General features: G+C 35.3%; 1 protein-coding gene across 5 annotated transcripts in view; it reads right to left on the bottom strand.

Annotated features, from left to right (window-relative positions):
- ATG5 (autophagy related 5) overlaps positions 1-22,425 on the bottom strand; it is a 152,881-nt gene that overhangs the window by 97,193 nt on the left and 33,263 nt on the right. For 4 of the 5 annotated variants that reach the window (XM_011996073.1, XM_011996075.1, XM_011996076.1 and 1 more), the window contains 2 exons: positions 17,743-17,821; positions 9,676-9,838 (listed from right to left, as the gene is read on the bottom strand). The exons of the other annotated variant lie outside the window; for it this stretch is intronic. In XM_011996073.1, coding sequence (XP_011851463.1) covers positions 9,676-9,838; positions 17,743-17,821 — 242 coding nt within the window. The remainder of the gene's footprint in view (positions 1-9,675; positions 9,839-17,742; positions 17,822-22,425) is intronic. 5 annotated transcript variants of the gene reach the window in all.

Here is a 22,425-nt window from a genome sequence, read left to right as displayed (position 1 = left end):
TATTAAAAAAAGACAGTATCTTAGAAGGCACATATTTTTAAAAATTCATTAAAGCAGACCAAATATAAAATAAAAGATATGATGGTCATTTTACTCTAGATGATCTGAAATTTTAAAAGTGCATAAAATTAAGCCTTTGTATTCTTATAAAGTGTCACTAAAAATATTTGATTACTAATCAGAGTACAAACTGAAGTATCGACCTAGCCATACAGATTTATACATTTATCAACTGAATCTCATACGCAAAAATGTATTCTTTATCATGACAATCCACTGTTATTAATGGATTCACTCTCTCCAACAACGTTAGTATAATCTGCAGTGCACTGCGAAATAACTGCCTAAATGTTTCGCCAAGTTTTATTATCCATGATACTCACTGCCAAGTCTACCCAAAGCACTGTAGGAGGCTATAATCCAAATTATTACAAAATTAATTTATTCATTTAAATCATGTAATTTCAGGAGCAATCTTTCACCAGAAGCTTAGCAAATTTTTTAATGCTTTATATTAAAATGCAAATGCACGAACTCTAAAAATCTCACCATTATTTTTAATTACAGAAAGAACACCAATAGATTGATTTAAAACACATAATATATAGTAAAATGGTTGTTTGTTCTGTAGTAAAACTTAATTGAATGCTCAAATAGGTTACAAATTTGCTTTAAGCAACTTTCTCATGAAGTTGTAGATTCTTAAATGCCACACACAGAGTTTCAGGTTGGAGTAATTCACCTTCCTGCAAAACGTACTACAGGCAAATAATTACAGTAACAAAAATGACCTAATTAGCTCAGCTGTATGTACAAAAAAAGCAAACATAAATGAGGTGGCTCCATATTTCATTGCTTTGTATCACTATGACACATTGACTGCCATATTCTTGAAGCTAAAATTCCCATACTAATTGGGAAAGTAAACACAGTATGAAACTAGAAGCTGCGGCATTAGATTCTATTCTATTCTGCATTCTCCATCTGCTGTCCCACACTCACAATATTTAATTTTAGCAAAATCTAATTCAGTGTATCTCTACATGAATGCCTCATTAGACATCTCAAACTTCTGGCCTCCAAGATGGCCTCTCAAAAAGGCTTTACTTCCCATCTCATTCTCTATCTAATATTTCATATCTCAGTATAAAGCACCACTCTTCATGCAGCTGCCCAAATCATAACCCAGGAATAATTCTTTCCTTGTTTTTAACCCATCCTCCACATCCAGCCTAACAACAGGCTCTGCCAATCTACCTCTAAAACCCCAAATTTATTGACTTTTCTCCATCTCTCCCATCATCACCCTAAATATCACCATATTCTTTTTTTTCAAGATAAATAATATTGTAATATAATGCATTATTTTACTAGAGCCACTTTCATTCTTGACTCCTATTCCATTCTACATTGAACAGCTCTTATATCATATTCTATATCTCATCACTCCCCTGCTTAAAAGTCTTCCAATGGCTTAAAATCCAAATTGTTTTCCTTGACCTACAGGCCTTAGATAATTTGGTTCTTTCTCATCTCTCTAAACTCATCTCGGGCCACACTTCCTCCTCAGTCACTACACCTAAGACATGTTTATCTTCTTTTAACTTCTCAAAACATACCCATTGTGTACTGAATGTTTACATCCCCCTATAATTCATGTTGAAACCCTAACCTCCAACATGATGGATAAGGTGGTGGGGCCTTTGGGAGCTGATTAGGTCATAAGGGCGGAGTCCTCATAAATGGAATTACTGTCTCTAGAAAACAGACCCCAGAGAAAGCTCTTGCTCTGTTTTACTCTGTGAGGATACAAAGAGAAGATAGCTATGAATCAGGAAGTAGGCCCTCATCACACACTGAAATTGCAGGCATCTTCGTCTTGGACTCTCTAGCCACCAGACTGTGAAAAAATAATCAGAGGTCTTCCCTAAATCACCTTAATGTAAACAGGTCCAATTCTAATTGGTCAATATTCTCAGCACTTTACTGCTTTCAAAATAGTATAAATGAAGCTTTGTGTAGTGGCAGTATCATAGCCAATGAGGTTTATCCAAGACATGATAATTGCTAACTGCAAACAGCATAAAACCAACTGCCAAAAAAATGCTTTGTGTCCCACAAGGCTTATGAAAATAACCAGATATAGACAAGTGCCATTTTTGCTACACAGAATGCTAAAAAAAAAAAAAAAAAAAAAAAGTGGGCAATAGAGAAGGGTATCCTTGAAGATAAACCTGTGTTTATCTACACCTTTAAAAGCTATGCATAGGATTAGTTCTCTGGAAGTGCCTAAAATATTCCCACTTCAGTGACATTTAATGTCATCCAATCAGTGAGGACTTCCCTGACCCTCGTATTTAAAATAACAACGCCCTTTCCCAACAAAGTCCTTTCTCATCTTCCTTTGCTTTTTCTCTCATGGCACTCATCATCATAGGACACATAACACATACCACCATCTCTGCTTTGACCACTGGTATAGACTCCCACTTGGTCCTTTTCAATTCCCATTTGCTTCTTTCTAATTCATTAACCATACTGCAGTCAAAGGGATGTCTTAAAAAGGGAAATCTGATTCTGTTATAGGTCTGCTTAAAATGTTTCACTGGTCTCCTACCATCCCACTCTCTGTTCCTCCTGCCAGGGATTAAGTTCAATACTGTTAAAATGGCCTATAAAGCCCTGAATAGGCAGGGTCTCTGCCTGACTTCCACCTTACCACTCTCAATCTTGATCATCACACTCTAGTCAGCTCTCAGAACTTAGTAGGCTCTTTGCTTCTGAGCCTAGCCCAGATCATTCCTTCAGCCTGAAACAACTTTCACCACCACCACACCACTCTCTTTAGCCTTTCCTCCTTCCTGTACAACTCCAGTTATAAATGTAAGAATTACATAAAAGCGATCTGTTTAATGCCTGGCTCCTCTGCTACCCTACACATTCAGAGGGAAGGAATCGTGCCTGTCACATCTACCCAGTGTCCCCTGTGCTTAGCACAGAGGCTGGCACATAGTAGGTTCTTATATTGGCTAGCTAATCCACACTACTACCGTCCGGGCATGATTCTCCCATAATGAAGATTGAATTTGCAGCCATGAAGATCAAAGACAATGAATGTTGCTGCCAAGACTTGATTAAACACAAGACCATAAAATCTGTGAGAAATATTTGTGGCAATGGAAGAACGAACAAAAATTTCCAAAAACTCATAGACAAGGAATGAAAAATAATAGATGAAACAACACTGGCCATATACTAGTAACAGATGAGGCTGAGTGACTGATAGAGATTCATTCTACTATTTTCTTTGCTCTTATTTATACAATGTAATCTCAGTGTCCCAAAGACTGATAAAAATCTGAATTTTGCTAAAGACTGTAAAAAAGGAAGCTTATCCAATATCAATCTTTCAATGAGAAAAAAGGTACAAGGAAGAGATAGTTATGCCTCCCACAGTTCTACTTAGGAATCTACTTTTATACCACCTACAACTACAACAGAACCTGACACTGTAACAAAAATCATAGAAATTAAAGACTCAACATAGATACACAGACAGGTAGTAGCTGCATTAAGTCTAAAAACTCTTGTTTCTGTTTTAGTAGTTTTTCTATGTTACCACAGTTACTTCTAGAAAGTTATCTATTTCCTTCTATCTAGTAAGTCCTGCTTAAAAAGAAGTCTGAGAAGGAGGGGGATGGGAGAACAATAAAAATTATTCATCCAGAAGTTCTTTTGAAATGAACTGAAAACATCTATCATCAGAATTAAAGTGCATGTGATTGTTGCTTTAAAATCCTTGAATCCGAGTCTTATGAGGTATTACCACCTTCGTATTTGTAATAAAACTCCAGCTTTACAGACATCGCCTAGGGGGTAGGGAGGGAAGGGAGTTGGAGAAGGGATAGAAAAGAAAAGAAAGAAAAGTCCAGCTTAGAAAGAAAAGTGACCTGCCATGATCATACAACTGATAAGAGACACAGCAATAAGTAAATAGATCAGGTCTGGTGCTCCATCTCAGAACAACAGATTTTCAGTCCGATACTTACTCTACTATAAGCAGAAGTAGTAAAAACAAGGCAACGCAATGACAACCCACCTGTCTCTATCACACAAACCTCCAAAGAGCTGGAACCGCTGCATTTAACTTTTATGTTACCTACCAAACAAAAGTATCTTCCAAATGTTGTGACTTGCTATAAAATTACCATTAGCTAATCACCATCTCCTCTTAGAAACCAGTTTTAAGTTAAAATGGCACACTATCAAATAATTAATGTGTCTAAAATATTAATTAGTTGAAAAAGCCTAACCAAATTTTAGAAACAGTGTACACTTTTAACATATTAGCAGTTAAACCTTGCCTTTATTTGCAAGTTTACAGAATGTATCTAATGCCAACCCTCCCCACCTTTTTTAGATTGTATACTCCGAAAAGCAAGAAACTAGGTTATGGCAAAAATATTTTTTATAGATTTCCTCAAATCACTGGCTTATAAGAAAAACAACTTGATATTAAATAGATAATCGCCTGCACTTGTAGTAACAACTGCTCATAAATAAAAATGCTACTTTCTTTTCTTTCTTGTGGCTGTTAACCTTATTTCACAGAGGTTAAACATTTTTGTACATAAAATGAAAACTCATAAAAAAACACTGAAAGGCACAGTATGTCCTAAATGAGTTTTCTTGGTTTCATAAGCTTTTCTTATTTCTCTTTCACAGAGTTCTGAGAAATTAAAATTAGCATTTGAAAGTATTCAAAAATTGTTTAAATTGTTGTTTAGCTGTTATAATCTACAGGTGCAGTTCTAAATGAAATAAATGTGCCATCTGTTATGTCACAATATTGAGAAATTGACAACTGCACTAACAGAAAAGTTTAATATCTCTGACTTCACAAATTAATAAAAACTTCTTTTGGAGGAAAAAACTCTACATAAATTCCAATTCCATAAATAAATTCAAACAAGACACTTCCTTTAGTTTATTTTAATAGGAAACTATTAATGAAAAATTGTTAATATTATTTTCTGTTAGTATTAGAAAGGAATAAAATAAAGAAGTCATGCAGTTAATATTTAGTTTCTCTACACTTGCCAAAGACCACACAGTAGGTGCTGGGGATACAAAAATGTAGGACATACCCCAACTAGGATAATTGATATGCCAGCAAAATACAAAAACCATGTAACTATACCAGAGTGTGACAAAATACAAGAGAAAAAATTGCATAAATGGACAAAAAGTCATGATAGCTGAAAGCATTAACAGTTCTGCCTCCACTTTTCTACAAAGCTCTGTGAAGCCAGGAGCCATGTTTGTCCCATCAGTGCTGGATGATCACTAGCTGCTAACATAATGTCAGATATACATTAGGTGCTCAATAAATGTCTGTTGACTAAAACAATAAAAGAAGGAAAGCTTCTTATAGAAAGTGACAACTGAGATGAGCATTAAAACATGATTACGAGTTAAAGGGGAAAAAGTATTCCTGATAAAAGAAACAGAATAGAAAACATCCACCGTTTACCCATTTATGTTAATTAACATTCAGCATTTTACTCCAAAATATATTTTCTACAAGCAACATTTACTGAGCTAAAGATTTCCGAAATGAATATTCTCATTCTGAATAAACAGAAAACACAGTACCAAAGACTCCAGTATCCACAGCATACCTCTCATTAGACTTTGCTGTGGAGATCTCTCACAAGACTACTCAAAGTCTTAGGAGAGGTATGTTAGCTCAATTATAGCAGTGCAAGCTTAATCATAACCATCACAAATAAAATCAAACATAATAGCTACAAAAATAATTTATAACAAAAAACAAAATGGAATAAAGTATATTTTAACCAAACATCATTTTAAGTTGGATTTAATCAAACATTGCTTTAAAATTAATTTAATAAAATTTAATAAAGGAAACTTTACAACAGTCACGTACTCAAGAAACAATATGAGCCCAGGCAGAAATACAAAAAAAGTAATTTTATGCCTAAAAAAATTGTAATAAATGCAGTTATTAGAGTAAGTCAGCTACATTCTGTTACACTCAGTTCTGAATGTGTAACATTTTGAGTCAGACTTCAGGTGAAAGATAAACATGAGCTGTAGCTTGGTCAACCAACCTTTTATGGGCTGACAAGCATTTTCTTAAAAGGCCAGATAATAAGTATGTTAGGCTTGTGGGCCACATAGTCTCATAATTATTTAACTCTGCTACCGAAAGTAGCCACCGACAACACATAAGTGAATGAGTGTGGATGGGTTCCAGTAAATCTTTATTTACAAAAACAGGTGGCTGGCCCACGACCATATTTGCCAACCCTGTCCTGGAATCTAAAACTGACTTCTCACTAACTCTTTTTTCATCAAGACCGCTTTACTCCCTTTCAAATACTTTCACATAAACTGTATTGGTGTTTCATAAGGCCTCTACAGATATCAATGAAGCAAACCTAAGAGATATCCTCGTTTTATAGATTAAGAAACTGAAGCTCAAAGGAGTTGACTTGATCTAAGGACTACTAAGACCGGAGACTAAAAACCAGGCCTTTGTTCTTCTAATGCTTAATCATTATCCTCCATACCCAATCTTCCAATGTCGCAAATAAAACATTCAAATCGTTTTTAGAATCCTCTGCTGAACCCTCGAGTTCTTTTTAGAAGACTCAGCCATTCACAATAGACTTTAAGAACATCTACTTAACTAATTAAATTATTAACTTCAATTGTGAAGTTAATTCAAATCCTTCTTTCTTTACATGATCCTCATCTTCTTCTATTTAGGCTACCTTCTTATTTACAAGTCTCCTAAAATATCATTTAATCTTCAAATCGCCAGCAAGAAACAAGGCAGTACACCTTCTTATGGAGGTGTAAATTATTTTAATCATTTCGTAAGTTTGTGAACTCAGTAATAAAAATGTGGTAAGAGGCCTAGTGCCTAACTTTGCAAAGCTTAAAATCTAGTTGAGAAATGCCAGATGTATAAATATGAAAGTAAGGAGTGACTCCATGTAACCTAGGTCAAATCTAAAAAATTTAAAACAAAGAAATGAGAAAAGAAAAAATGTAATTTACAGTATACATTGTCATAAAATACATGTCTTACTTGCTCTTGATACCACAGAAATGCCCTAAATTTTGTATAATGAAAGTTTAACGAATACTAAATACCTACAAACACCCATTTGATGTGGTAACAGCATAGTCCAAAAGTTAACACTAGATCACATTTTTTAAAAATTATGGCAGGTGAAGGTTTTCTTCTGTTTTATTCTAGTCATTGCCATGAAAGAACATCTACTGGACTAACTCCCTGGCCAAAAACACTGTTGAAGATAGAGGAATTACAGGACATGCCCTCACTCTGCATGGTAGGATGGGACTGGAGAAGTAATCATGCAAGTTGAAACTAAGCAAAGTGATCTTCATAACTAATGGGGACAATTACGATTGTTCCACAATCTTTAAAGAATTTTGTCAAAACATTTAAAAACTCTTACTGTTGATTATAAATATACACTAGAGGCTGAGCACAGTAGCTCATGCCTATAATCCCAGCACTCTGGGAGGCCAAAGTGGGCACATCACTTGAGGCCCGGAATTCGAGACCAGCCGGGCCAACATGGCAAAACCCTGTTTCTACTAAAAATACAAAATCAGCTGTGCATGTTGGTACATGCTTGTAATCCCAGCTACTCAGAAGGCTGAGACATGAAAATTGCTTGAACCTGGGAGGTGGAGGATGCAGTGAGCTGCGATTGCACCACTGCACTCCAGCCTGGGTAACAGAGTGAAACTTAGTCTCAACAAAACAAAACAAACCACCACAATAAATGTATACTGAAAAATAAAAAGTTAAAAGAAATCCTAATATTTATTTAGTACAATTATAATTTAACACATTAGAAACATTGAGAACTGAAGTGTTTTATTTTTAAATTTTATTTTATTTTTTTTAGAGACAGGGTCTCACTCTGTCACTCAGGGTGGAGTGTGGTGGCACGATCATGGCTCACTGTAACCTTGAACTCCTTGGGCTCAAGCAATCCTCCTGCCTCAGCCTGCCTAGGACTGTGGGCACATGCCAGCATGCCCTGGCTAATTTTAAAATTTTTTTGTAGTGATGAGGTCTTGCTATGTTGCCCAGGCTGGTCTCCAACTCCTAGCCTCAAATGATCCTCCCAGTTGGGCCTCCTAAAGAATGCTGGGATTACAGGCATGGGCCACCACACCCAGCCAAAAGTATTTTATTTCTTTGTAAAAACTTAAGAACTTACAGTTTGAAGAGTGCTTGCTTTCTCAACATATAACTTATGGGCAAGCATCCTTCCCATGTCTTGGTGAATTGAAGTCATTTTTTCTACATTTTAATCAACTTCTAACATTTTACTATTTGTATTTCAATGTCATAAAATATCTGAGAGTTCCTTTAATAAGAAGCTTTTTATAGCATCACTTCCTTTGGGACATCTTCATCCTTTTGTCACAACTACTTTCCTTATTCATGCCAGTAAGTTCACCTTTACTGCATATAAGTTCCTCAATAAGTTCCCCTGGCTGCATAATCTAGTCTCTTGAAGGGCAGCCATGTCAACATTTTCAAAGTCAGCTATTGCTTCCATAACCCCCTTTTTTTTTTATTCAAATTTCATTCCCAACATTATCAGTTTGTTTCTTTGTTGGATTTACATCTCTCTTGGCCAATTCCCTTTTTCAATTATCGGTTTTTATAAAATGTTACATGGGTTTATTGCTGGAGACAAGGAGGCAACACAACTACGTGCTTTCCTATCTGTGGGTGAAATGAATAATAGACATAGAGAGGCCAATCACTGACAGATATGGAAAGAAGTGACATAATTTATCACTAATCATAAGCTCATCTGTTGTTATGTAATGATTCCTGGACTAAACTAGCAACAAAGTTCGCATTTTATGTAATTATCTGCAGTCAATATACCACTGTAATTGAAATTTGAACTATACAGTTGAGGACCTGGTGTTACTTAACTAAACCACAGTAACTGAAATTCATGCATACTGGAACCATGTAAAGGGAGGACTATCTGTACTAAAACAACTGTTTGAAAACACTAGAGGGTGGTCAATGCAGGCAAGATCACAGAGTTATTTAAATTCTCCAAAACATGAGGGATACAGAGATGACCACCACATTCCACTTAGCTTTTTCCTTGGGAGTATTTTCTAAACCACAGCAAGGAGAAAGGGAATTGAAGCACAAAACAAGTCTACTGTCCTGAGAAATCAGAGGTTGGAGTTCAATCCCCACACATGTGGAGGTATCTTTGTACGCACCCAGAATTTTCCATCGTGACCACAGAAGGGTCACGCCTGAGGAATCAAAGACCACATCCCTAGAGTAATGGCATTTCCTTCAGAAGCTAAACCCAAGTTTATATGACATATGCCATATGTTAGGGGCTAAGCAATCAGTCTAATGCTAGAGAATCCATGAACAGAGGGACACCAAAAGAGTAGAATGCAAGGGATGACTAAAAGTAGCCTCTGCACAAATCTGGGCACAGAGGCTACAATTTAAATTTGTACCACCAATTCTAAAATGTATCAATTACTCACAGGGTTATGGCTGCATCATATTTTATAAAGTGGTATTCTAAAATTAAACACTATTATGCTTACCATTTTGTAATCCCATCCAGAGTTGCTTGTGATCTTTTTTCTGCATTTCATTGATTACTTGACTTTTATGTTTTAAAGCATCAGCTTCTTTCATACATGACATAAAATGAGCTTCAATTGCATCCTTAGATGGACAGTGCAGAAGGTCTTTTTCTGGAAAACTCTATCAAAGGAAAAAATACACATATAAAACAGGTACACACATTACAAAATTAACCTCTTAAAAGAGAACTATATCCCCCAGTTTATCAATATTTCTAGTAAACTATCTCCTAGCACTGAAATAACCCAAAATACTTTTAAATTTAACTTAAAAATCTTTAGCTATTTGGCCCATTTTGTACTTTTCCCAAATAATTCTTACGTGTTTTATAACAACATGAAAAAAGGCATCAAAGGGTAATAATCTGAAAAATAGCTTTTCAACTGACCATACCAAGTATTGGCAAAGATGTGGAATGGAGCCCTCACACAGTACTAACAGAAATGTAAAACAGTATAACCACTTTGGAAAAGTCTGGTAGTTTCTTAAGGATAGTAAACAGACATCTACCATCTGACCCAGCCATTCCACAACTAGGCATCTACCTAAGAGAAATGAAAGTAGTATGTCTATATAAGGACTTGCTACATGAATGTTCACAATAGTTTTATTTGTAACAGCCCCAAACAGAAAACAAATCTAAATATCAACAGGTAAATAAACATATAAATTGTGGCATAAACTTACTCACTTCGAATAGGTAAAGCTTACTACAAGTCAATTAGACCTCAATAAAGCTGTTAAAAACTAGATTTTAAAGTCAAATAGCTAAATTTACATTCTGTGACTTCACTGGTTCTTTTAGGCAGCTAAAGCAATGATCATTGGACATACACAGAGTTATGTAAATGAAACGACTGATGCACTTTTCACTGAAAAAAAGATAATGAGAGCTAACAGTTACTGAACACTTACTGTGACACTGTATTAAAACTTTTTATATGGATTATCTTATTTAATCCTCACAACACTTGAGGTAAACATTACTATTATTGCTATTTTACAGATAAAAAAATTAAAGTTAGGGAATATCTAAAGTCGCAAGTGTCATTTAGCTTGCTAGGGAGCTAGGATTTAAGGCTAATTTGACTCAAGTCCTATCTTTTAACCATTATACAATATCACTTCCTCCAAAGACTTAAATATTTAAGATAATCATTATATTCAAACATGATTTTACAAAGTTATTATCCTATATGTACTTTAATACATTTAAACAGAAGTAAAAATGGCAAAAAAAATAGCATATAGCCTACTCAGGTTACCGTATTCATAAACAACATTCAATTATCCCTGTCATGGAGCTTTCATAAAAAGAATGAAATGAAAAGATAAAGAAAGAAGCTCCTGAGTGACTATGAAACACTGATGGAAAGCAGGAATTAGAAAGCGATTAAAGACACCATTCCTCATCTCTCTCAATACTTTTTTAAAAAGTCAAATTTATGATTCACATGCAGTCAAATGCAGAAATCAAGAGTACAATAAAATGAGTTTTGACAATGAGTAACTGTCAGCCCAAGTACAGAGCATTACCACCACCCACAAAACGTCCTCTGTGCCCTTTGCAGTCAGTTCCCTCATTCCCTTCCCAAGAAATCACTGATAATGACATATAACACTAGATTAGTTTTGCCTGTAATAAAATCTCATATAAACAGAACTGCAGTATTGTGTAACTTAGTATCTTTCACTTAGCATAATATTTTTGAGATTCATTCCTGTTACTGCACATATCAGTAATTAATTCCTTTTTGTTGCTGAGTAGCATGCCATTTAATGAATACACCACAATCTGTTTATCTAAAAACTTGTTAATAGACACTGGGATTGTTTCCACATACTGGCTATTATTTAAAAAGCTGCTATGAACATTAACACACAAGTCTTTTATAGACACATGTCTTCATCTTTCTTGGGTATACAGCTGGAAAAAGAAATGCTGGGTCACAGAGTAAGTGTATACTCTAATTTTACTTAAAAACTGCCGAACTATTTTTCAACATGATGTATGATGTTACACTCCCACTAGCAATGTATGAGTTCTGGTTACTCCATGTCCTCAAACTTGCTACTGTCAATCTTTTTCATTTAGTCATTCTAGTGAGTGTAATGTAATGTCTCTTTGTGGTTCTAATTTACATTTCCAAGATGACTAAAGATGTTGAGTGCCTTTTCATGTGTTTGTTGGTAAATTCATATATGTTCTGTGAACTAAGATTTTTGCATTTGTTTAAAAGCAACTACTAGGCAAGAAGTTGAGTATAATGTGAATTTTATGGTTGCATATGTAAATATTGTTCACAAGAAATGCTAGGTGAACAGAAAATTTCACCCAGCTAAACTAATCAGCTGGGAACACATACAATGCACACATGTGCACACCTCCAAAATGGACCAGCTACTTCAATTCATGTTATGAGTTGTATTCATCTACATCAGGTGCTACAATTTCTTGTTCGATATCAGAAAATCCTCCTTTCACTTCACCTGTCATGGCGCAAGTCTTCTACATCCGTTTCTGCAAGCAAACTTCCAGTCTTTGCAACATGAAATGCCATATTTATTGTAGTATTTATGCATTTCTCATACATTTTACCTGTTAAAACTGTGGTATGGTTTTTACTAGGTTCCTGTTTTTTTGTCAGTGTAAGTTTGTGGATGTTGTGCCCCTAACCCTTTCCCCCGTAAGTCCAGTAGTTTTCATTGCACAATTTTTAAGAGCAAAGTTAAGAACACATACAATGCATTATAGAAGTGCCTATACTGAGCAGACATCCTTGCCTTTTTCCTCATCTTAGAGTAAAACATTCAATAAACCATCATGTAGCATGACTTTAATTGTAGCCTTTTCATACTTTTCATATCTATCCTTTGTCAAATCGAGTGAATTCCCTTCTATTCCTAAGCTTGCTATAAGTTTTGATGACAAATGGGTATTAAATTCTGTCAATGAATGACTTTTTCTGTATCTATTGATTTTTCTATTTTATTCTGTGATTTACATTGATTGAGATGTTTTATTTTGAGAGGGTCTCACTGTGTCACCCAGGCTGGAGCACAGTGGCACAATCACAGCTCACTGCAGCCTCAACCTCTGGGGTCCAAGCGATCCTCCCAATTCAGTCTTCTGAGTAGCTGGAACCACAGGTGTACACCACCATGCTCAGCTAATTTTTAAATTTTTTTGTAGAGATGAGGTCTCCCTATGTTGCCCAGGCTGGTCTTGAACTTCTAGGTTCAAGTAATCCTCCTGGCTCAGCCTTCCAAAGTACTGGGATTACAGGCGCGACCCACTGCACCTGGCCTACATGCATTGAGATTTGAATGTTGAATCAATTTTGTACTCCTAGGATAAACTCAACTCAATCATGGTGTGTACTGTCTTTTTTAATTATTGCAAGATTCAATTTGATGGTACTTCATTGAAGGCTCTTGCATCCATGATCATGAAATATATTGGCTTATAATTTTCTTTTAATGTCTTTAACAGGTTTCAATATCAGGGTTATTCTGGCCTCTAACACAAGTTGGTGTCTCATTTCTGGAAAAAGTTTGTAAAGAGTAAGAAAGTTTGTAAAGTGTGTAATATTATTTCTTAAACATTTTATTTCATTTTATTTTTAACTTTAGAGACACAGTCTCACTACGTTGCCCAGGCTGGAGTGCAGTGGCTATTCACAGGCACAATCCCACTACTGATCAGCACGGGAGTTTTGACCTGCTCCATTTCTGACCTGGGCCGATTCACCCTTCCTTAGGTAACCTGGTGGTCTCTTGCTCCCAGGAGGTCACCATATTGATGCCAAACTTAGTATGGAAATCCAGTTGGCATAGCACACTACAGCCCAGAACTCCTGGGCTCAAGCGATTCTCCCGCCTCAGTGTTCCGAGTAGCTGGGACGACAGGCATGTGCCACTGCACCCGACTAGTTCTTAGGTATTTTATAGAGTTCTCCAATGAAACTCTCTGTGCAAGGTGTTTTACTCTGTGAGGTTTTTAAAATTACAAATCAAGTTTACTTGCAGATTAAAGAGCTATTCATTTATGTTCTTATGTCAGTTTTGGCGACTTGTGTTTTCATTGAATTTGTCCATCTGTCAGATTTATCGGCATAAAGGTATTTATTCAGTTAATATAAATGAATTATATAATGTGCAGTCATTTGTGTCTTCTTTCACTTAACATGATATTTTCAAGGTTGTAACATATTATCAGTAATTCCTTCCTTTTCACGACCAAATTATACTCCATTGTAAGGATACGTACAGTATTTTGTTTATTCATCAGCTGATGGACATTGGGTTATTTCCGCTTTGCCTATTATGAACATTCATGTATAAGTTTTTGTGTGGACACAAGTTATTTCCATATTTTGCATATTAGAATTACATATTCAGTTCTCTTGGCAATATTACTAAGAGTAGAATTGCTGGGTAACACGGTAAGTATATCATTTGATGACATACTAAACCGCTTTCCAAAAAGGCTACACCATTTTCATTCTCATCAGCAACGTACGAAGGGTCTAATAAGCCTATACCCTCTCCATCATGTGTTACCGTTTTTTGTTGGTTTTTTTTTTTTGGAGACAGGGTTGCACTCTGTCACTCAGGCTGGGTTGCAGACACGCGATCAGGACACACCTCAGTCTTCCAAATAGCTGGGACTATAGGCACATGCCACCACACCAGGCTATTTTTTAAAAAATTATTTTAGTAGAGATGAGTTCTCGTTATGTTGATCACACTGGTCTCGATATCCTGAGCTCAAGTGATACAGCTGCCTCATCCCCACAAAGTGCTGGGATTAAAGGCATGAGCCACCACATTCAGCCTTGTACATCATCTTTTTGATGATAACCAATCTAGAGGGTGTGAAGGGGTAACTCATTGTGTGGTTTTTTGTTTTTTTCTTTTTTTGCTTTTCCCTAAAAACTAGTTATGCTGAACATCTTTTCGTGTGTTTACTGGACATTTATATAACTTCTTCACAGAAATGTCTATTCGAATTCTTTGACTAATTTTTAATTGGGTTTCTTTTTTTTATCTTTTTATTATCAAGTTATTTCCATATTCTGTATATTAAACTATTAGATAGTATAAGATTGCAAATATTTTCTCCCATTCTGTAGGCACCCCACACACAGTCTTGATTATAGCTTTGACACTGAGTAGTGTAACCATTATTTTTTTAAAATATTTCTTCTGACCCATTCTCTCTCCTCTCCTTGAACTCCAATTACACGCAGACTGCCTGATATTATCCCAGAGGCTCTGTTTTTTCTCTATACCAATTTCCATCTCTCTATTCACCAAACTGGGTAACTTCTGTGGATCTGTCTTTGAGTTCAAAGAACCTTACTTCTGCCATCTTTAATTTGCTGTTAAGCCCATGTAGTAAATTCCTCATTTCAGATATTTTTCTACACAGTTCTACAACTTTGTGATTTTCTTTCTCTTAAGTTACTGAATTTATAATAGTTGTTTTAATTCATTTTTCTGGTAGTACCAAGATGTGGATTCTCTTAGGTCAGTTTCTATTGAGAGTAAATTTTTTTTTTATTTGATATGGACCATATTTTCTTGCTCATTTGCAAGTCGAGTAGTTGTGGATTGTATGGTGAACACTGTGAATAATATGTTGTAAGGATTCTAGATTATATTGTCTTCCTTTAAAACGCTAAGTTTTGTTCTGGCTGGCAGTTAATTTACTGGCAGCTCTCCTTAATCCTAAAAAGGCAAGTCCACAACAACTCTTACTCTAGGGTTAAAGACTGGCAATAGAGATTGGCAAACTTTCTGTAAAGGATTAGACAGTAAATATTTAACACTGTGCAGGTCATACAGTCTCTATTGCAAATACTTAACTAGGCTGTCATAGCCGCAAAGCAACCATAGACAATACGTATATGAATTTCCATGAATGGCTGCATTTCAATGCAACTTTATTTATGGTCATCACTAAATCTATATTTCATGTAATTTTCACGTTACAAAATATTTTTTTAAATTTTTTTCCAACCACTTAAAAATGTAAAAACTACTCTTACATCACAGGCCATGCAAAAACAGTCAGTGGGCCACATTTGCCAACTCCTGCTCTAATGTATGATCCTTACTCCAAAATCATGGTCTTTCTGGCATCTCAGGTAACTGCTCAGTATGTAGCCAAATGTCTCTCCACTTTGAATGAGCTGGAATCCAACACTTTCCAGCATCATAAGACGTTCAGTATCTTGTTCCACTCTTAACCCTACAACATTCACTCTCTACTAGACCTTGTAGAGTATCAGCTATGCATGTGCAACCCAGGCCTCAGCCAAGCACCCGGGGAGAACATACACATATACTTTGTGCTAAGGCACCCACAGTTTTCAACACGATTGTTTTTGCATATCAGTGTAAATGTTAACACAATGGGAAGGGCCAATAACATCTTGATATTATTATATCATGAAAACAGCTTTGACCTGAAGAATCCATTGAAAGGGTTTCAGGAAACTGACACATAGAAGGATCTCCACATTTGTTGAATGAATGAATGAGTGAATAAATAAACAAACAAGTAGACAGCTATGATGTATTTTAATCTAGATTTCAAAGTATTTTAGAGTTTATTTTTAACACACAAAAAAACCTAATTATTGGAATTATTTTCCAACATTAACAGAGAAGACTCATTAGGCAATATAGCACCCCTACCCTTAATATGTTTGAAGTATTTTTATCTCCACACCGCTCTAAACTTAAAAGCTGTTGTATATGCAAGCATTCCTTGCTTTGCATGTAACATGGTGAGTGAAATTCATGCATACCAGCACTATGTGCCCCATCTATACTGTTCTTTGGTAACTAAGGTGTTTAATAATAGGGTATTGTGCAAAGCACATTATTATAAATGTACATGGAAATAAGCTCTAATGACCCACAAACTCAAATTCAGTAAAACAGGAAGGAAAACCATCATAAGAAGAATGAGCACCCTTTGGGCAGTAACTATGAATGGACACTCCTGACGGGAAAGAAACTCAGACACGTAAATGACTTTTTCAAACTCTACATGCCTCTCTCCAATAAAATATAGGAGATCAGGTGGATCACTTGACTTGAGGTCAGGAGTTCGAGACCAGTTCAAGTACCTAAGACCGACATGGTGAAATCATTGCTATTTGAGAATGAATCACTGTTCGTGATCAACTAATATAAGAGACCGACATGATGGAATCATTGCTATTTGAGAATGAATCACTGTTCATGATCAATTAACGTAAGCGTTTCCAATCACAAAAACCAAATGTGTTTGTGAATTGGGGGCCAGGAACAGAGCAGAAGCAAGGTGGCTAAGGGAATGAGAGACCAGCACTTCACAAACTATTGAGACAAAATTAGGTCACACTAAATTCAGTCTGGTCTTAAAAACTACAGGAATGAACATTTCTCAAAACAGAGGTAGATCAAATCTTTGGAATTCCATCTCCTAACCCTTCTCTTAATTCAATCAAAATAGCCTTAGAATTACTCAACAGTATTAGGTTGTCCCCTCTGTACTTCCATATCCACATCTACATGCAGGATTTCTCTTGTTCCTAGTTGACTTTTAAAAATTAACACCAACTTTCAAAACTTTCATAAATTTTATTTTTTATAGAGGCAGCGTCTCACTACATTGCCCAGGCTGGTCTTGAACTCCTGGGCTCAAATGATCCACCCACCTCAGCCTCCCAAAGTGCTGGGATTACAGGCGTGAGCCACTAAGCCTGGCCCAAAAACTCGTAAATTTTAAACAGTGTATTCAGCACTAATAAAGAAAATCAGTTCATACATTAAAAGTGTAAGTGTTTCTGCCAAGAGTTAGGAAAAAATTGAAAAGTATCGTATACACAAATACTAATCGAAGTTTAGCAACTAAAAGAGTGTCATGGGAAAAGAAAGAAATAACTTCACTTCAAAAGAAAATTCTACTCAAAGTCTGTTTACTATGTATCACAAATGGGACAAAGGAGAAATGCAATTTACTATACCTTAAAATGTACTGTGATGTTCCAAGGAAGAGCTGAACTTGATGCAAGAAGATCAAATAGTAAACCAATTGGATAATGCCTAAAAATGAAACAGTATATTTTCAGAAAATAAATATGTAAAGTTATAACTACAACTCCAAAATAAATTTCCAACACATATTTTAATACCAAATGTCAGGCGCTTTAACCACAAATCACAGAAAGGCTACATTCTTTTTTACGTGCCTGGGCTAGTATGATCTACTTTCCAGGCATCAAGTGGTTTCCTTCTAAACACTTCATTCCCATAGAAACCTCAATATGCACAATGGGATTGTGGGCAAAGGCATTCTTTATCAGCCGTGTGAACTGTTATGTCACAGTACTGCTGCATCTAATTGTCATCCCAGTATTCATAAAGGACAGTTGATTTTTGTAAATTTATTTAAATATCTTTTTTACTTTTAGAACTTAAAATTTTTAAAAACTGTAAGAACCAAGATGAGCACCTAAAATGCATGCAAATCACCTATTCTGTGGTTACTATTAACATTATAGCATATAAATTTCCAGTCTTTACCTATACATACATATCTAAATATAGATCAGGACTATCCTTTAAAACTGTACTATAACCTTTTTCACATAATATAATGTCAACATTTTCCCAAGTCACTGAATATTCTTCTGAAACCTAATTCTAAATTTAAAAAAAATAAGTTCCAAAATAAGAGAACATTTCCTAATATAACCATTACTCACAGTGAAGTAAATTACTTAGCAATAAATAAACATGACTAATACAAACGTTGTAGATTTCAATGGACAAACCTTAAGCCATCCTTTTAAAAAGTCTAAAGTAAATGAGCTTACTTGGTTAATCAGAATTAAATAACATGGGTTGAGTATCCCATTTCCAAAATGCTTGGGATCAGAAGTGTTTCAGATTTCAGCTTTTTTTTTTTTAATTCTGGAATATTTGCATCATATTCTTGCCATTTGAGCATCCCAAATCTGAAAATCTGAAATGCTGGAATGAGCACTTCCTTTGAGGGTTATGTCAGTGCTATGTTTACCTATGTATGTACAGGTAAATGTACTTAGATTCTGGATTTCAAATTGTGGGATGTGGGATGCTCAACCTGTACTCACAACCAAGGCAAAAAGAAAACTACTTGGTGTTATACACAGTCCTGTCTTTATCTGTATAATCTATTAATGAGTTTCTCCTAGATTTAAGAGCTGCAAAATTTGAAATCACATCAAATTTATCTCAAAATGAGTAACTGTGACCAAGATTCAAATGTCAGTTAATATTATTTATGCTTGTGCTACTCTGGGCACAATGCCTATGGGATAGCCCTGCTCTGCAAGGAGCAGTACATTTGCTTATATATAAAACATATATATATGTTTATATATATAATTGTATATATATAATTTATGCTTGCTTACTTGTACATAATTATGGGAAAGTCATCAGTTTCTAGAGATCATGTATTTATTTGGTAGGAACTTAGGATGGGCCAGGTACAGTAACTCAAGCCTGTAATCCCAACACTTTGGGAGGCCAAGGCGGGTGGATCACTTGACTTGAAGTCAGGAGTTGGAGACAGTTCCAGTACCTGAGACTGACATGGTGAAACTCTGTCTCTACCCAAAAATACAAAAAAAAAAAAAAAAAAAGAAAAAAAAAATTAGCCGGGCATGATGGCACACAGCTGTAGCCCCAGCTACTCAGGAGGCTGAGGTGGGAGAATCTCTCGAGCCCGAGAGGTAGAGGCTGCAGTGAGCCAAGACTGCGCCACTGCACTCCAGCCTGGACGACAGAGTGAGACCTTGCCTCGAGAAACAAAAAAAAAAAAAAAAAAATGACAGCCACTGAGCTTTTAATTGCTGAGTAAAACAAATGAACAATAGATTTCAAAGAATCCCAAAAAAAAAAAAAAAAAAGAATTTAGGATGAATGCCCTGTTGGTAAAAATAAAACAGTGGGGGTACTTTTAGTCTTATATGCATTATATCTCTTAATAAGAACCCTTAAATTTCTCTCTAATCAATCCTTTCATATCCAGAAAATAATACTGAAGAAAACTACAGAACCAGGAAAAACTCTCACCTCAGTCAAAACCTAAAAAATATATATATACACACACACACACACACACATATATATACACATATATAGCACTATAGACAAGTCATAGATTTAATCCAATTCTGATCCTTCTCTCTGAAGTATTAAAATTGAACAAACTCTAAAATAATACCTCATACTTTTACAGAACAGACCTTTTAACGTCTTCGATTTATTTTTTTTTAGAATATCTCTCTTAGGTATCTGCAACAGGGTTAAAGATGAATGTAGGCACTTAACTGAAGTTTTATTTACTTGGATTTCATTAAAAAGACTTAAAATTTCAAAAGTGACACCATACTGCTTTCCAGATTCTAAACAGCACTGAAAATACAATTACAAAGAACTCCACTAAGCAAAATAAAGAGTCAATCTATTAGATAAGATTCACTTGAGATCACATAAAACTACTACAATCCAGTGTTTTACATATTCCCTGCCATTAACAAATATGTGAAACACTTTTGTAAATTTGTAAGCAAATTCTAAACCAAATATCATATCTTAAAGTAATCTATAATATAAAATCAAGTTTGTTTGTTTTTTTTTGAGACAGGGTCTTACTCTGTAACCTAGGCTGGAGTGCAGTGGTGCAGTCAGAGCTCACCACAACCTTGACCTCCTGGGCTCAGGCTGGTCTCAAACTTCTGGGCTCAAGCAATACTCCCACCTTGGCCACCCAAAGTAATGAGATTATAGGCATGAGCCACTGTGTCCAGCCCAAATAACTTTTAAAGGAAATATCTGGATAAGAATGTAAGTTAAACATAAGACTCAATCATCAATTATTTTTTACCCTCAATATTTAAAAAATGAGAAAACTGTAAATACACAGAATCTTGAACAAAGTCCATAAAGAATAGCTGCTGAATGCATAAATCAAAGAAGTCCACAGACTAACCCCAGGTACAACATAAAGATCCAATGGAGCCAATTTTAGGTTCTGAGTTTCTTTTTTGAGCAGTTCCAACTATTTTAATGATTGACACTTCATGACTTTTATTCATTCTTAAAGGTATTCCAAAGAACAGAAAAAACTCACTTTAAAAAAAAAAGATAAAACTTACTCCATGTAGTAATTACTATACGGAGCCACTGGACCCTTTTATAAATCTAAGATACATTTTAGGGTCTTACTGATTTTATTGTTTCCTATACATTTTACTATTTCATCACTCTGGAACTTATTTCATCATTATTTGTCAATTATTCCCAATAAGAGACTAAAACAGTAAGAAATTGAAAAAATAACGTGATGCCTAGAAGGATGATAGAAGAATGTACCCTTCTTTCATTTTCTTACTGTGTTGCCTAAAGTACTGAAACATCTTTCAAGAAAGTGTAAAACAAGAATGCAGGCTAGGCTGGGTACAGTGGCTTACATCTGTAATCCCAGCACTTTGAGAGGCTGAGGCGGGTGGATCACCTGAGGTTAGGAATTCAAGACCAGGCTGACCAATATGGTGAAACCCCATCACTACTAAAAATACAAAAACTAGCTAGGTGTGGTGGCATGCGCCTGTAGTTCCAGTTACTCAGGAGGCTGAGACAGGTGAATTACTTGAACCCGGGAGGTTGAGGTTGCAGCAAGCCAAGACTGCGACACTGCACTCCAGCCTAAGCAACAGAGAGAGACTCAGTCTCAGAAAAAAGAAAAAAGAAAGCAGATCCCATTCTGGAATCAGTTTTTAGCTATCATTAACCCAGTTGAAAATTCCAAATTTCTCATTTTCTACCTATAATGGCAGAGAAAAAAACTTGACAGAGGAAGATGTTTCACAATTATTAGACAAATCAGGACAAAAAGGAAAGAGAAACAGCAATACTCTGGACTTTAATGACAATAGTGAAATTGATCATTTAAGTGAAATCTCAAACTCTGAGTCTTCAGACGATATCAAATTTTACATAGTTCAAGAACTAATAGAAGAACAATATATTTCTAAGGACAAAAAGGAACGTATGATAATCTTAACAGCTTAGTCATCAACAGAAAAAACTTCATTACATGATATTTTATGACAAAAACCTGGACCATTCCGTTTTACTAAAAGAACGTGTGACAATATTATTTCGTCTTTTATGTTACTTATAAACTCAAATTTCTTTGATAGTGGGCAAATGCAAAAGGTCTATTTATATACAAAGAAGACTGAAGGAATTAGATCACATAGAAATGAAAAAATGAAAAAAAGTACTGGACTGCTCAGTCTAATTGGTGTTGATTCACATAAAAAAGAAAATATGTAATGAAATCATGAGCTGGCAAAGGGTTTATAGATTTCTTCAAGTATTATTAACACTATTAGAAGCAAGAAGGGCCAGAAGTAATAAGCCAGAACCTCTCAGAGGTATATTTGTACATATAAAAATTAATGAGCAATTAGTTGCATTCAGGGGATGCTGACCATTTTAGATACCTTTAAAACTAGAAAAATATGAAATGAAAATGTAAATCTGTGTATTTAAACCTGTATTAAAATTTCTAATAAAGTTGTTATACACTATTCCTTTATTCTAGCTTCTCTAAATTATTTGGAAACTGACTTAAATACATATATTATATA

The sequence above is a fragment of the Mandrillus leucophaeus genome, unplaced genomic scaffold (assembly GCF_000951045.1).
Source record: "Mandrillus leucophaeus isolate KB7577 unplaced genomic scaffold, Mleu.le_1.0 Scaffold501, whole genome shotgun sequence".
Taxonomy (NCBI): domain Eukaryota; kingdom Metazoa; phylum Chordata; class Mammalia; order Primates; family Cercopithecidae; genus Mandrillus; species Mandrillus leucophaeus.
Note: the sequence above shows the minus strand (reverse complement) of the source record. Positions and strands in the feature narration are given on the sequence as shown.